This window comes from Pleurodeles waltl, chromosome 9, assembly GCF_031143425.1.
Source record: "Pleurodeles waltl isolate 20211129_DDA chromosome 9, aPleWal1.hap1.20221129, whole genome shotgun sequence".
Taxonomy (NCBI): Eukaryota; Metazoa; Chordata; class Amphibia; order Caudata; family Salamandridae; genus Pleurodeles; species Pleurodeles waltl.
In genome coordinates this window covers 464,542,334-464,558,529 of record NC_090448.1, presented here as the reverse complement: position 1 = coordinate 464,558,529, position 16,196 = coordinate 464,542,334, and the positions used below count along the sequence as shown (strand labels likewise).

Genomic DNA, 16,196 nt, shown 5'->3' with positions numbered 1-16,196 from the left:
TTCACTGTTGCAAGGCCTATCTCTCATAGGTTAACATGGGTGCTGCCTTTAAAAATGATTAAAGCGTAGATTCCCTTTGGGAGCAGATAGATAGGAGGAGTTTGGGGTCTCTGAGCTCACAATTTAAAAACACATCTTTTAATAAAGTTGATTTTAAGATTGTGTATTTCAAAATGCCACTTTTAGAAAGTGAGCATTTTCTTGCTCAAACCATTCTCTGACTCTGCCTGTTTGTGGATTCCCTCTCTGGGTCAGTTTGACAGTTGGGCTGTTTGCACCTCTCTCTAGACAGTGACACAAGGGGAACTTCGGTGTAGCCTGCATATCCCGATGAGCCATCCGTGCTAGGAGTGAGGGGTGGAGTGGTCCCACCCACCTGAAAGGGCTGTGCCTGCCCTCACACAATGCAGTCTCCAACCCCCTGGTGTGTGTCTGGGGCTTGGGCAAGGCAGGATTTCACAAACAAGAGAGACGTTCCTTTGAAGTAAGCCTACCTCAAAGGCCAAAATGGGTATAAGAAGGGCACCCAAAACCACAGTCTTTAGATCACTTCTGGACATCGAGGAACCTCTACCTGGAGAAGAGCTGACGAGCTGAGGAGAAGTGTTGCCCTGCCTGTGACTGTGCTTTGTGGAGCTATCCTACAGTTGCTTCTTCAGCCTGGTGAAAGGGGACAAAGACTGGACTTTGTTGTGCATTCCTGCTTGTGAAGAAACCTCCAAGGGCTTGTCCTGAGCTTGCCTCCTGTTGTTGAAGTCTCAGGGTAATCAAAGACTTCCCCTTCCAGCACCTAAACTCTCTGCGGAGACTCCTTCCCTGCCAAGTGGTGCCCTATCCAGTTCCTTGGGTCTAACAAGTGAAGCTGGCAGACCAAGATTGAAAATCCATGCACAGACCGCTGTGCAGGGAAATTTCCAATGCAACCTCAGAGAGCGGCTGAAGAAACAACACAGTGCTGGCTCCGCGGCTGAAATAGATGCACCACCTGCAGCATGGCTGGGAGATCGATGCACGGGGCTGGAGAAATGACACGCTGCATCGCTAACGGAGGCTGGTAACATCGCAACCCCCACAGCATGGTTTTGCTAATGCCGTGCAGCAGGATTTTTTTTACGCAAACCTTGCTGGGTGCGGAAAAACAACACAGCGCCTACCTGGACCCCAGTGCTGCCAGATCGACGCATCGCTCTCCTGCGGAGAGGAAAAACGACATATGCAGACACACGTCTCGCTTGCGGGTGAGAAATCGACGCACCACTTACCTTTTTCAACTCACCCGTGCGTGTTATTTTGACGCAACCCAGGTACTTTTTAATGGTAACAGTGTTTTCCCTGTTTACAAAATGATATAAGACTCTTTCGCTTTTAAAATTCATAACTTGACTTGTGTATGTTGGATTTTTGTCGTTTCGGTCTTGTTTTGTCTAGATAAATATTTCCTATTTTTCTAAACCTGTATTGTGTCATTTTATAGTGTTTTCACTGGATTACTGTGTGTGTGTTGGTACAAATACTTCACTCCTAGAACTCTGAATTTAAGCCTGTCTGCTCGTGCCAAGCTACCAACGGGGTGAGCGGGGGTCAGCTGAGGGTGATTCTCCTTTACCCTGACTAGAGTGAATGTCCTTGCTTGGACAGGGGGTAACCTGACTGCCAACCAAAGACACCATTTCTAACCATTACCAAATATTCAAACATACAGAAACGCATACAGAAACGCATGAACCAAACATGAATGTAAAAAAAACTATCACACTTTCCTGCAGCTCTGCCCCAGAGGTCCCAGGAGGATTGGTACTGCTGCCCTCCCTCATTGGCTGACTTTCACCACACCCCACTCTGACGAGGTGTCACTGATTGACATTCGGCCTTGGGTGCTTCAGGGCTTAAAACTGAAGCACTGAGGTCCGGCGCAATGAGCGACTCTGCCCATTATCACCAAGGGGGAGGGCCTTGAGGATGATTTCTGAGCTGAGGAGGTCACGCCGACACGAGCTGTGACATCCTCAGCCCAGCAAAGTTCAGTTTAGGCAGCCATGAGCCTGCACATTTAGCACCTCTAGCTCCTGGCTGCCTGACCTGAAAACGAAGAGTCTATCAGGCTGACCTTTGCTCAGCCTGACAGACACTGTTCTTGAGGGGCTCAGCCTCTATGAATGGGCCACAGCTGTGGCCAAGACACCATTAGATTTGAGACCAAAAAGTATAAGAAAGAAAAACAAGGTAGGGGTTCTGTGTGTTTTAAAGACAATGCTAGAAGCTGTAAGGTTGCATGGCTTCCATCCTCCAGTAGACATGAGTCAGGACTGTGCTCCTTTGTTAACCCAACCACTTATGGGCAATTCCCTGAATATGTGACTCATCAATTTGGCAATCCAACAAAAGGTTAAAGAAATGATAGAACTTCTACTGCAATGCACAGGTACTCGAGCTTGTGCAAATTCTGGAGGTATGTTGACATCGCCTAACAGGAGAATGCAGAAAGCATAGCCAGGCTCTCAACCTGAATGGCCCAACCCCAAATGCACTGATTATCACAACTATTAAAATACAATCCTCTGGGAATTGAAATTTAAGAGCTGTAATTTTTAATCCTGAATCCGTGTTCACCAGTGAAAAATGAGGCATACCATATAGATTTTGGTGGACTCGCATGTCTTGGTATTTTTTAGGCATTTGTTTGACCTGCTGAACTTTACCTGGGGAAAATTGTGAGGTGGAGATTTTTCTGCAAAACTCAGAATTTCAGTGTTAGCAGGAACAGGAGTTCCCACAAGTATCGGATTTGCATGTGCAACACATAATGAGATCCAGATCTTAAAAGAAGGGCATCTGTGCTCTGCACCCAAACAGAACAAGCATTCGCAATACAAAGGGTCTTGAGTTTGCTCGAGTTAAAGCTATTACTGTTGTAAACTCCTAACCAGACTTTTCTTGCCACATAAACTGAAAAGTAAAACAGTTTCACATAAGCGAGCCAAAGGCCGCCATGAGTGCAAAGCAAACACACAAAAGGAAACAGAAGTTTGCTCACAGTGAAACACATTGGCACAAGTACAATTATCTATGTAACCAGCAAAAGTGCAATTATCCATATAACCAGCAAAAGTGCAAATATGCATGTAACAGGGTCAATGTCATGCAAAGCGCTCCACTACAGCCCAGCGAGATCACGCTAGCTACGAAATAAGAGAAAAAATAGTGCAGAAATCATGCAAAAAACCTGGAGTCTCGTATGTTTTTAGTAGTTATCCAGTGCGCACGAGGCGGGCTAAACATCGGAAAGGCCATGACCTATGCAGGCCTTTCACTAATTAAATCAAGCTAATTTTAAAAGGCAAGCCCAAAAACCAACCAAACTGATGGGCTTGACATGGGCATGGTTAAAAGCCCACGGAGAGATTACACCAGGGACAGAGAGCTCTGCGCTAAACCCAAAAAATGCTGTCATTGCTGGTGCAAGCAGAAGTAAATTCTTACTAAGGGTGATGCAATCAATGCACGTTTTTGAAGAAAGTATTCACACTCAGTACCAGACGTAGGTCTCAGAGTGGGATGGAAAAATTCACAGTGAGTGATAGACTGCCACAGTACCCCATATTGACTCTCACCATATTTGGGTAGCAGAGTGCAGAAAGAGTCACGTGACTCAGGTGCACTAGAATGGAGCTGCAAGGCACTGCCCTTACAGACAAATGGACAGAGTAGTGAGATATGTTCAAGAGACACTGCACCGATGTTTGGGAATCTGCTGTTGTTGTAGCACAGTGATGATTCAAAGTCTGCTCAGGAACAGTACCATTGGAAGCCACCTGTATCTCCACGGCATTGATCTAGCTCTACTTGGAAGGCTGAGTTGGTTTTGTTGGGAACGGACTGTACAAGGGTTTTCGGTGCCTTGAGCAAAGGTAATATTGATGATTTTATGTCACCCCCTACCCTCTGGCAACACAGCCATTATGCAGCAGGTTATAACTGAGTTGTTTATGCAGTTCGGAGCTCCAGTCAGCAAATTCTGCTGCCTGATGTTGCTGGCTCTGCAGGAAACTGACTTACCAGACCTTATGGGCATTTTATCCAATTGTCGGTGTTAGAACTTACAACTGCAACATCGGGGAGATATCAGCAGAGCGCAATTAAAAAATCATTCACTGATTGATTCTCTCACAAAGAAGATAGTTCACTTGTGTGCTCACTACTCACCTCTCATTCACTCACTGATGTACTCAGTCAATTATTCACTCACTCGCTGGCTCACTTACTCACTTTGTCACTTACCGCATAATTTAAACCAAATTAAACTGACATGAACCTAGCACACTCTAGTTTTAGGTCGCGATCACAATTAGGGTAAAGGAGAATAAGATATTTACCAGACCCGGTAAAACCCCCCATAACTTAGGATGCAGTATTTACTCGGCCTATGGAACATATTAAGCCTTGATTATCATTACCTCATTAAATCCCAACACTATGCAAACTAAGGTTTGCAAGATTGTCATAATTGGAAGTTTCTCAGTAAAATCTAACAGATTTGTCACCCAATACATTTCGGCAGGTCAATCCTATTGTATCTGATACATACTGCTGCCATTATACAGGATTTGTGATTAATGTATTTGCAATCAAACTCTAAAATGGGAATATCATGCAGCCTTCAGTCATTCCGCAGCACATTCATCATGCCCTGGCAATTTACAGGCATTTTGTTCGTGGGAACCTTCAGCAAGTTTCACCTGCAGAAAATGAACTGGGGAAAACTGCAGGCATGCACAGTTTATCACGCCTAGTAAGTACCGGATGCAGTGAACTTTGCTTTACATAGAATTACGATGTCTGTGCAAACTGGGGTTTGTGCTGGGCCCAGAGAATTGTGGCACACTTGCTTTAGGGCCTTACTTTTCGAGTATTTTATCTTCGTTGATTGCCATGATTTGTATAATAACGCCATGTTTCTAGCTAAGTTAGTGTCTCTCAAATGTGATTGATACACGGAGAATAAAGATGACTCAGATAAAAAAGATATTACTTTAATACTGATCATCAAAGTACAAAATAATACAAAAAGAGACATGAAAATAAATACATCCATTCTTTGGGAATGATGATACATTTTAAATACATCTTACAAATATAACGTTCAGCCTACCTGAATAACTGTTCTTACGTAGATAAAAAGCAGTCATTTCAATATTTGAAGAAACATATTAAAACTTTCTATAAGAAAGGATTATTTGAACGATTTATTTACGGTCCTAAAATGCTGAAATACTTGCACACTTCTCATCAATATAAATATATACGTACAATGATGTTGAGAAAAATGTATACAGACGAGAAATCTACCTTATTATAATGCTTTCTTGATGCCATGTTTTTATATGTGAATGTACAGCTTAATGAGCTGCTTGACTGTAATTTACCTGATGGCCAACAACATATAATCCTGTGTGCAGACTGGGCTCTATGGACAACAGAATATAATCCTATGTGTGGAGTGGGCTTCATGGCACACAGTTGCATCTTTCTCGTTGTCATACACAGTTTGTTCGATTTCTCATAAATCTGAGACAGCGACAAAAGCAATGGGTGGACCGCCCATACCAACACCTCTTGCATGCTCCTCTGCCGCAGAAAACTGTGAGGAGGGACCCATATTTACAAGGAGGCATTAAGCCACAAAAAGTGGTGTAACGCCTGCTTGCAAATATGGTACAGTGAATAGCGCTATCGGAAAGTCACTAAAAATAACACTCTGGTGGCGTTAGGGCATTGTAAATCTGGCCTTAAGTGCATTTCAACCAACAGAGAACAAATGGCAGCAGGAAGATGTTCCTAGATTGAAAACAAAAGAACCTTAAGGTTCGCCATTCAGGTTTAGAGCATATATTATTTTGCTTATTTATTTATTTGCTATTTTATTAGGCCTTCTAGCACGCAGATAGCACTAAGACCCCACTAATCTACTGCAGGCAGCAAGATACAACATTAACAAAGATGGAATGTTTTGGGGCCATTTCTAAAAGCCAACTGGTTCTGAATTTGTCTTAGGTCTCATGCTAAACTATTCCAGTCTCAGTGCCAGACACAGAAATGATCAGCCTCCTATTGCTTCTCTTTTGTTTCTAGATATGGAAAACAGAACAATGAAGTCGAACGTAAAGAGTGATATGACAACCTATATGGCCTGATATTGAATTAGGTGGAAAATGTGAAGTTAAACACATTAAATCTATACCTGTCTATGTATATCTACCTTGACAGCATGTTGGCAGTCGATATTTTCGAGTCAGTGCGAGGGCAGGTTGAATTTATGGATCTTGATATTTTGATATACAACCAACTGCAGAAAGTTGGAAATCCGGAACATCATACACCGGCAAAATGTATTTCACTGTGCTTTCCCTGTTACTACACAACTCTAAATCAGACTCCTGCTTTAAAGCTTTTGACAGGCACTTTATAATCTTCATTATGTATAAAGGGCACCCCGTAATGATGGCTGCCTTCTGATCCCACAAGGAAGGAAGCACTACCTTTAAAAATCTACATCTGCTAGCACACAGAAGGGTGAGTCTAATTTGCACTGCTGGGTAGGTGCCATCTCGTCATGGATAAGAAGTCTGTCCCTGCTAGCCCATATGAATCATTCATTAATAACTAGGTGTTTGGTACAAATTTGGAAAAACATTATCACATGAATGGAAAAGGAAATATTCATGTGGCACTTTCTTTACCTTAGTCACACAAGTAGAAAAAGTCTTTGGGGCCTTGAAAACAATTTCTCCAGAAGAGAATGTTAGGCCCTTCCCCAGGTAAGATTCCATATTTCTACAGACCAGATTTTTCATAAAAACACATTTCTAATATGTATTGAGCACAATACCATTCACACTTTTACACTTCTTGTCTAGGCAGGTCATTTGCTTCACAAGTAATGTCACTGATAGACTCACTCACATGCTTGCTCTTAATGGATTGTGACGGATTGTAATAGAAATTGTCAGCGGTTTATGTAAGTAAATATCTAAAACCATGCTCCAGGAGTAAATTGACACATAAAACAGTTTAGCCACGTGCCTAAAAGCATCAACGCTCAGAATGTTCCAGTGTAGCTGATCTGGTCTCAAATACATTTCAACAGGAGGCAACAATCTCCAGTGTGTCTTTTCCTAGAGGAGCCTCATTAAAGGGTCTGGACACTTTCTTTCTCAATGTTTCACGGAAGTCGCGTGGGTTGGGGGATGTAACGTGTATGCCAATGCAGCAAGCAAAGGGATCCTTGAGCGATAAATCTATTCCTGCGTCTTCCATGTAAAACATCAATAACAATTTTCCTCAGATTTCGCTTAAATGCGACTCTTACACAAATCCAACTTCATGTCCCCCCAGGGATCCAATGTTGTGAAACAAGGTGTGGTGAGTTATGTGGAAGAGCACCGTGTTCAGAGGTCACAGTAGAGTTCCACACATAGCATTCCTCCTTTAGTTCGATCAAAATGTAATGTTCCTGTCTGGTAAAACCTCAAGAAGCTGCTATAAGAGAAAATAACTTGGGCGAGTCCTTTTCCTGGCCTTCTCTAAAGTCCTCCAGGATGTTCATGATATATTTCAATTCACTGTTTTTGAGGTTCCCTTTGATGTACAAGATTGCGCCGACTTGATGTTTGCTGTGAAAGAAAGGATGTAGACATAGTTAGACGTGCGTTGGCTGTTACAAGCCTTCTCTATCACAAATGACTTGATTGGGCCATTGCTTCATTTTTGCTCATGGGTGCTGATGGCAAGCACTGGCGAGAGAGGGGTTACGGATGCCCCCCGGGTCCTCCAACACACTCACTGTTTTCACTCCCCCTACAACCCCACGCATCCCGAGGAGAGGCAGAAATGAGGGGGACTGAGGATATGGATTAGGCCACAGTAATGTAAATGGTAGTAGGTGTATACAAGTGTTTTGTAGCCACTGCTGCTCAATTGTTGTGATAGAGTTCTCCACAAAGCAATGAATTAATGCAAATGCAGGCACTTTACATCAAACCACGACTTTTACATGAAGCAATACACATCACATCAAGACAGTATTTCACATCAAGGAAGACATGTCACATCAAGCGAGTCATTTCGCATAAGAACAGTATTTCACTTCATGGCGGTATTTCACATCAAGGAAGACATGTCACATCAAGCGAGGCATTTCGCATAAGGACAGTATTTCACATCGAGACAGTATTTCACATCAAGGAAGACATGTCACATCAAGCGAGGCATTTCGCATAAGAACAGTATTTCACTTCAAGGCGGTATTTCACATCAAGGAAGACATGTCACATCAAGCGAGGCATTTCGCTTAAGGACAGTATTTCACTTCAAGGCGGTATTTCACATCAAGGAAGGCATGTCACATCAAGAGAGGCATTTCATATTAAGACAGTGTATCACATCAAGACAGTGTTTCACATCAAGAGAGGCTTTCACTTCAAAATAGGCAGTTCACATGAAGGCAGTCATTTCACACCAATGAAGGCATTTCACATCAAGGGAGACATATCACATCCACACATCAAGGAAGGCATTTCACACCAAGAGAGGCATTTCATACCAAGACAGTATTTCACATCACGACAGTACTTCACATCAAGAGAGGCAGTCACTCAAAAAAGAGGCAGTTCACATCAAACCGGTCATTTCACATCAATGAAGGCATTTCACTTCAAGGTATTATTTCCCATCAATAAAGCATTTCACATCAGAACAATATTACATATTAAGAACTGCTGGTTACATCAAGACATTATTTCACGGCGAGAGACTTTCACTTCAAAAGATACGATTCAAATCAAGCCAGTCACTTCCGATCAAGAGAGGCATTTCACATCAAGCAAGTCACTTCATGTCAAGGAAGGCATTTCACAAGATAGTATTTCACCTCAAGAGAAGCATGCCAAAGCAAGCAAGTCATTTCATATCTGGGAGGCATTTTACAAAGCAGTATTTGACATTTAGAGAGTCATTTCACAACAAGACTATTTCACATCAAGGGAGGCTTTCTCTTAAAAAAAAACATTTCATATCAGTGGGCCATTTCACATCAAGACAGTATTTCTAATCAGAAAATGCTTTTACTTCAAAAGAGGAATTTCATGTCAAGACAGTCATTTCACATCACAGGAGGCATTTCATATTAAGCCAGTATTTAACATTCAAGCATGTAACTTCATATCGTCGAGGCATTTCAAAACACAACTGCATTTCACACCAAGGGTGGTTTCACAAAAATACAGTATTTCACTTAAGGTATTTCACATCAAAGGGTGCATTTTATATCAATACATTATTTCAAACTACTTAAAACTAACAGGTTTGTGGGCTTTTTCAATCTGTTTTGGCAGTTTTCCTCTCTGAAAATGACTGTAAATTAACTATTGTCAAGGAAAGGAGTTGTTTTATTTTCATCCTTGGAATGGAGAAGTAACACCCCCCAAACTAAACGGGGAGCGAATATATGAGTAAGGAAAAAGTATGGGTAAGGGTAAAGAAGCAAATATAAATAGCCACAAAGAGTGTGAGAGATAGCTTGTATGTCGGATCTGCCAGTGCTGGGGGCGGGAGCAAGAACAACCAGGAAACTGAAACGTGAAAGGTATTAACTATTATTTACCCACTTCAAAGCATCATGCCCTCATCAGAAAATGTGCACTAAATTGAAAAACTGAGTGCATTGAGCCATTAAAGAGGACGTCAGTAAAGCAAAGTGGTTTGCTCAGCATTCCACATTTTTGCAAGTGGAAAGCCATCAATGCCCCTAGGGAGAACTAGGCATGTTTAACACACCGTGAAATATATCTTTTTTTATGTGTGTCCCTTCAGGACCTCATATAATGCTTTTTATACACTTATTTAAGACTCGTGCTGTGAAGTGCACATTTGGTGAAACTGTTTGCAGGTTTCCTTAGGAGGAGAACTCCTACCCAATCTCCAAATCTTCATAGAGTCAGTCAAGTTTGCTCCCTTGTTGCAGCGGTTACGTGGCCCTGCAGCAAGAATCCCACCCGCAGAAGTTACCACAGACGTGATACACATGGACCATTAAACACATAGGCCCTAATTATGAGTTTGGCAGGTGGAAAAGGCCGCCCACCAAACTCCCGCGGTCAGGTTACTGCATATGCAACATCCCTCCCGCAGCCCCTACTATGAGTTTCCCGCTGGCGCAGCTGGAAATGCATAACAACATTGACACCGGCTCAGACACGGAGGCAATGCTGTTGTGTGTCGGATGCACCAGCACCCATCGCGCAAATCACTGTCTGCAAAGAAGACAGTGATTTGGACAACAGGGCTGACTGGGGGGGTGTACTGCTCATGCCAAGTGCATGGGCAATGTAGGACCCCCGTCTCTGTCAGTCTGTACATGGTGGTGAAACCTGCTGGTTAAATGCTAGTACAGGCTGAATGAACACCTACTTATAGCATGGGCCAACTTGGCCATCCTGTGTCACTCTGTTCCCAAATGAACAACAGCCAAGGGAGTAGTGAGATCATTTCTATTTGGAAATCAGTTACCTCCTCCTTTAAGGTGGAGATAACTGGTCAATGAGACTCACAATTAATTAAAATGTGGATTGGATTGCAAAATCCATTTGTGGAGTCAGGGATGGTTTTCCAACTTGCAATATGGGTTTCATACTTTGAACATAACACGTTTGCCTTCAAAATCCTGAGGATTTTGAAAGTTGCGGGTTTGTGAATGCATAAGTGTTTAATACATTGAGTCCAAAGTCTTTAAATTGAGAGCACTGAGCAACAGCGCAAATGTACACATTTAAAATTTAAAGCATTAGGATTTAGAAGAACTGAAAGGAGTATGTGATACGAATGTAGACACCATAGGAACACATTGGCAAAGCATGCACATTGATAATCCTGTAGCTTTACTGGAAATGATCATAAATCTCACCTTATATCAGGGTACTGGTAAGCAAGTGAGGCAACTTCGGTTCTGATAGCATCTATGTCCTGGAGTTTGATGATTTCAGCTATTTTTGGGATAGCATCGTTCAACCATTCTGCCTTTGACCCCTGAAACACAATAACATTTTGTATTGTATTATATATTCTTTACAATTTACATTTTGAATTCTTTGTTGCAAATAGTAGTTATACCATATAGTCCAACAATAAAACATATTGCATCAACTCTCTCAAGTCCACTATCAAAGAATAATTATTTTAATCTCACTCTTCCAGAATTAACCCAACCCGCATATGTGTCTGAAACCTTGATGGTAAGTATCCAATAGCAAGTTAATCATTTTATTTGGCTATTATAAAGAAAAACGGGTTGTAAAATGCTGTGAACTACAGGTCCACATATGGCAAGGTTGGAGGTTTCCAGCAACAGAACCATTTTCTTACACGTCTGATCTTATTGAAAACAAAAGAGTGTATATATATGTCAAACCAAAGCCCTTTCAGGGTTAAAGTGACTCATAAATTATGCAAAAAACAAAGGAGAACTCTGGGAGGTTCCCAATTTTAGGTGGAGAGCGGCACTAGTAAGGAGCAGCCTGCAACACCAGCGACACTCTAGATTTTCTCACCTCAAATGTCTGCTTATCTAGCAACGTTTTTAAGCATAAGATCAGCACAGTGCTATCCTCGCCGAGCTAGATAGTGACAAAGTCTTTTGCCATTTTGACAGCAAAATCTTTAAGCATAGGATTGACACAGTGTCATCCTCGCCGAGCTGTAAAATGACAAAAGCCATTTACCACTCCAGGCACAGTATTACAGCTTTGGACTGGTCAAATACCATCCAAGCCAACCTGGAATGAGTAAAGCAACCCCTGACACGTGTTTCGCTCTCATTAGAGCTCTTCAGAGGGGTTTAGCTTTGTCCCGGCACAAGGGAGCACCCAGTATAAGTCAAACCAAAGCCCTTTCAGGGTTAGAGTGACGCATAAATTATGCAAAAAACAAAGGAGAACTCTGGGAGGTTCCCAATTTTAGGTGGAGAGCGGCACTAGTAAGGAGCAGCCTGCAACACCAGCAACATTCTAGATTTGCTCACCTCAAATGTCTGCTTATCTAGCAAAAATTTTAAGCATAGGTTGTAATTGGCTACCATTATTTCTTCTGAAGTTCACCTGTAACCCCACCTTATTGCTTATGTGCTGAATATTGAAGAAGAGTATAACTCAAACAATGATGGAGACTGTAATAAATGCACATGGCCGAAAGCGAAGCACCCAAAACAATCTTGTGAGGAAGACCACACAGAGCAAAAAGGAAGCATTCAAAAGATAACCCTTAGCTGATAATGTACTAGCACAGGCAAAGTTTACAAACCAGTCTTTCAGAGATGTGAGTGAGTGAGTCAAGGAAAAAAGACAATTAAGAGGTAAAGAAATTATAAGGGTCAGATCCAGCATTCTAACACAGTTGACAATTTTTAACTACTAGAGACAAGAGAGAAAATTATAGACTAAAAGAAATAAGATCAAGAGTGTCTATGAATGTTAGTGAGGACAACAACATAAAAAAATTGATTTGATAATCAGCTCAGCTGAGTGTGACACTGCTATGATATTGCATGTGCCAGATTTGGTCATGGCTCATTCAACACTGCAGAATATGGACGAAAGAAGGAGAAACAGAGAACGAGCGAAGTGAACACAAAGAAACACACAGAGAGGTCAGGAGGGTCAAATTCCATTTCCCCTTTGCTAGAAAACTTTAGCCAGTGCTTGAGAAGGACAATACAGAAAAGGAGAGGATGGATTCATTTGATTCTCCCAAGATAAAATGGCACAAAAGTTTTTTTTTAAAACACACAACAACATATCTTGGTTTAGCATCAGCATTACAGATTAATCAATCTCTTGGGAAAGGTAACAATGTCTGAAAAAAAGAAAAGCATCCTTTGTTGGGTCTTGAGTGGGATTTGGGGCTTGTGAAAGAATGAGCTACAAATGAATTTGGTTGACCTGATTTGCAGATGGGTGCTGGACAGGATTTATCTCTGAGTTCAGTCTCACATAAGTCTGATCAGCCTTGCATAGCTCTAGACAGATGAACACAAAAAGTATCAAATCAAAAGAGTCCTCCAATGGCTTCATCCTGGCTCGAAGACATCAATTGATATATTCTGGTAAGGGTGCACTTTTTTGTTTGAACTTTAACTAGGTGCCACTATGCTCAAAAACAGTCAGTGTGCCCTATTACATATAATGTGCTAACTCAAGGGCGCCTGCCAAATCATACTGCCCTAGAAGCTGTGCATTAATGAAAAATGTACCAGCTTTTGAAGAAGCCTGACCACATTTCACAGTGCAGGGGGCTCCCAGCCTGCACTTTCAAGGGGGAGAGGAATTCTCCTGCAGACAGGTGCAGTGAGTGACTACATCTGCCCTCAGGGGAATATCTGGGGGGATGCTGATGTGTTCCTCCTCACTCCCTTTCAGAAGGCTGCCCACGGGGACACTAATTGCGAGCCAACTCCTTGTGGAGCACAGCCAGTGCATTCCCTGATGGCCTTTTTCTCTCTCTCCACCCATATCCCTAATATGTCAAGGGCACAGAAGCAAAATGCTTCCCTTATTAGCATGTGGTCAAGCACTATGCTAATGAGAGGAACATTCCCATAAGGCAGTGTCAACTGTACCTGTGGGCTGGCCTTATTTGTATTACAGAAATGGTCCCAAAAGCTTCTATGGTCCCTTCTGCAGTGCCCTGGGGGGGTTCAGTAAATGGGCAGACAATCTTGTTCCTTCCCCATAATACTGTATGTAATATAGCCTCTGATTGGAACATTCTTAAAACCCAGTTCTCCTGTTAATTCTCAGGAACCGTGGTCAGTGCTGAGTGAAGAGGCACAGGCATTCTTGGACATAGCCTGCACTTGTGGGCTAGCTCGTACTGCAGCATCTTTGAAACGTCCGTTTCATATAGGTAGGTGAAATCACTTTCTCAGGGTGTCTTTCCTTGACTTCTAGTGTGGTTTGCTCAGGCCTCCTGTGTTTCCTAATGTTGATCATTCTAGGGTTTAGAGTATTTGGAGCTGTTGCTGTCTCTAAGTCTATGTCTAAGTCTATGAATATGATGTGCTACAGTATTGCTCCAACCTATGTGAGTTCATAACCTTCATGATGGGCTCTCTAAACTCAGTTCCTAGGGACATATCTCCTTGACGATGGTGTAAATAGTGAGGACTGATAACACTTATCTCTTGGCCTTCAGGGGCAATTGCTGGATTGGTACTCTTCTGTCTCCAAGGCTATATAAACACCAGGAATGCACAAAGAGTTCAGAAAGGTCTACCCAGACAGCAGACAGGCAGTTCAATATGGCAGACCAAAACCTTTGATGATCTGATCTGAGTGCCAAATGGTAATTCCAGAAAAGACTGCAGGGGATGGTGAACAGCTCTTCTCTTCCAAAAAGCAGGGGTCTCAGTTAAACTCTTTTATCGAAGGTCATTTGGCCCAACTGGGCATAATGAGGAAATGTTTTAGTTTGATGTGGGGAGTTGTTAATTCTAACTTAGAATACTACTCAGCTTTCACTCAGCAGACCTTTAACTACCTTTACAAAAATAGGATTCACCAAATTGTCATTAGCTTTGCCGCTGTCCACAAGGTGTTCTGTTGAAGAAAATATAGATTGCAATATTTTTCTTTGTCGCATGTAAGTATGATGAATGGAATATGCAGAAACTACACAAAGGAAACTACCAAAATGAAGAATCTGAACAAAATACACTTTAGCATGGAAAGCTACGAAACGCAGGCAGTACACACATACAGTTCTGAATTGCCCAAACACTTCTGGAGTACAATAATTTATATGTTTAAACTATATGTCATTGCTTACAGTTACCTACATTAATAGACCCTTAGGTAGCTCCCCTTCTAGAGGTTGATAAAATCCCTCATCTTTGCAACTCCCCTACTAGGGAACAAAATTAGTTTTTTTGGTGTTAACAAATCAAATGCATATTATATGACCTTTGTTTCACTTGCTTCTAAAATACTTTAAATATCCATATTACACTTACGTAAGTTATGCAGCATTCTTTTATAAGAGATGCACTTTCAAGAATTTGATTTGCTATGGTTTTCTGCTGCTCCGAACTCTTCTGGCTCACTTTCTTCTTCATTATTCGCCTGATGTATTCTTTAACCAAATAAACGTGGATATTCTCCATAATTTCCTAGCCATAAACAAAAAGCAATACAAGTCTTACACTAAGTTTGCCAATAATGCATACTTAATTTGTAAAATATAAGATTAGCAAAAATAATTTGTGTGAAAATGGTTTGTTGAATAAATATTTCAGATGTCTAAAACGATAAACTTGGCTTTCTTTGTAGCACATTTTCTAGTAAGACAACTTGACAGACCTGTGGATGTGGTCCATCTCAATATATTCTATTAAGCACTTCACTGTTTTTCAGTAACACCAGTCCCAGCGCTAAAGCTCTCCCCTGCTGATAGAACTGTGTGAAATAAATGCTCTTAAATGAATAGGATATTTTAATGTGTTTAAATCCTAGCTTCCTGTCTAGGCTTTCTTGTTAATACATTTAAGCAACTGCACCTGTATGCTTAACTGGTGCCTCTCAATAAGTATCCACTGAATAGACAAAGCATGGTTTAAGGATGTCCAGTTTTTAGTGTTTCACAGCTTTTTTACATTTGTGCATTACTTTCCAAGCCAAAAAATCATAAAACCAATCCAATATGTGAACAGTCCTCACACAGCAATATAATCACACATTTCACCTTGTCTCACTTTACCTGGTAATAGCAGTCTTTAAGAGTCCTGAATTTTAGCATGTAGGTTTCTGATATCTTAACAATGTGAACCATAGTTCCATGGCTGCATAGACCATTCTTCTGTGACAGCTTTCTAAAATTAGGCTGGGGAGAAAAGACAAACTATAAACATCGAATTTAAACATAATAAATAAAAACAATAGGATGAACTTTGCACCTATCACAATGGAACGTAAATTTTTAAAGGAGTTATAAGCAATTTTTTGGTCAGCAGACACTTAAATTGCCTTGTTGGCCGCCAAGAAACTTTGATGCACTGGCTATTTCTAGTGTTGTCTCTCATAACCCTACAACCACTATGAAGGCAATTTGCTAGCTCCTTGATTACTGTAGGTAATTTGTTGACTCCACATCTGGTT

General features: G+C 41.5%; 1 protein-coding gene across 2 annotated transcripts in view; it reads right to left on the bottom strand.

Annotated features, from left to right (window-relative positions):
• Nucleotides 1-5,009: 5,009 nt before the first annotated feature.
• LOC138259505 (tumor necrosis factor alpha-induced protein 2-like) overlaps nucleotides 5,010-16,196 on the bottom strand; it is a 47,451-nt gene continuing 36,264 nt past the window's right edge. For both annotated transcript variants that reach the window (XM_069207292.1, XM_069207291.1), the window contains exons 9-12: nucleotides 15,799-15,921; nucleotides 15,056-15,211; nucleotides 10,958-11,079; nucleotides 5,010-7,670 (exon numbers count right to left, since the gene is read on the bottom strand). In XM_069207292.1, the coding sequence (XP_069063393.1) occupies nucleotides 7,526-7,670; nucleotides 10,958-11,079; nucleotides 15,056-15,211; nucleotides 15,799-15,921 (546 nt within the window). In that variant the 3' untranslated portion in view covers nucleotides 5,010-7,525. The remainder of the gene's footprint in view (nucleotides 7,671-10,957; nucleotides 11,080-15,055; nucleotides 15,212-15,798; nucleotides 15,922-16,196) is intronic.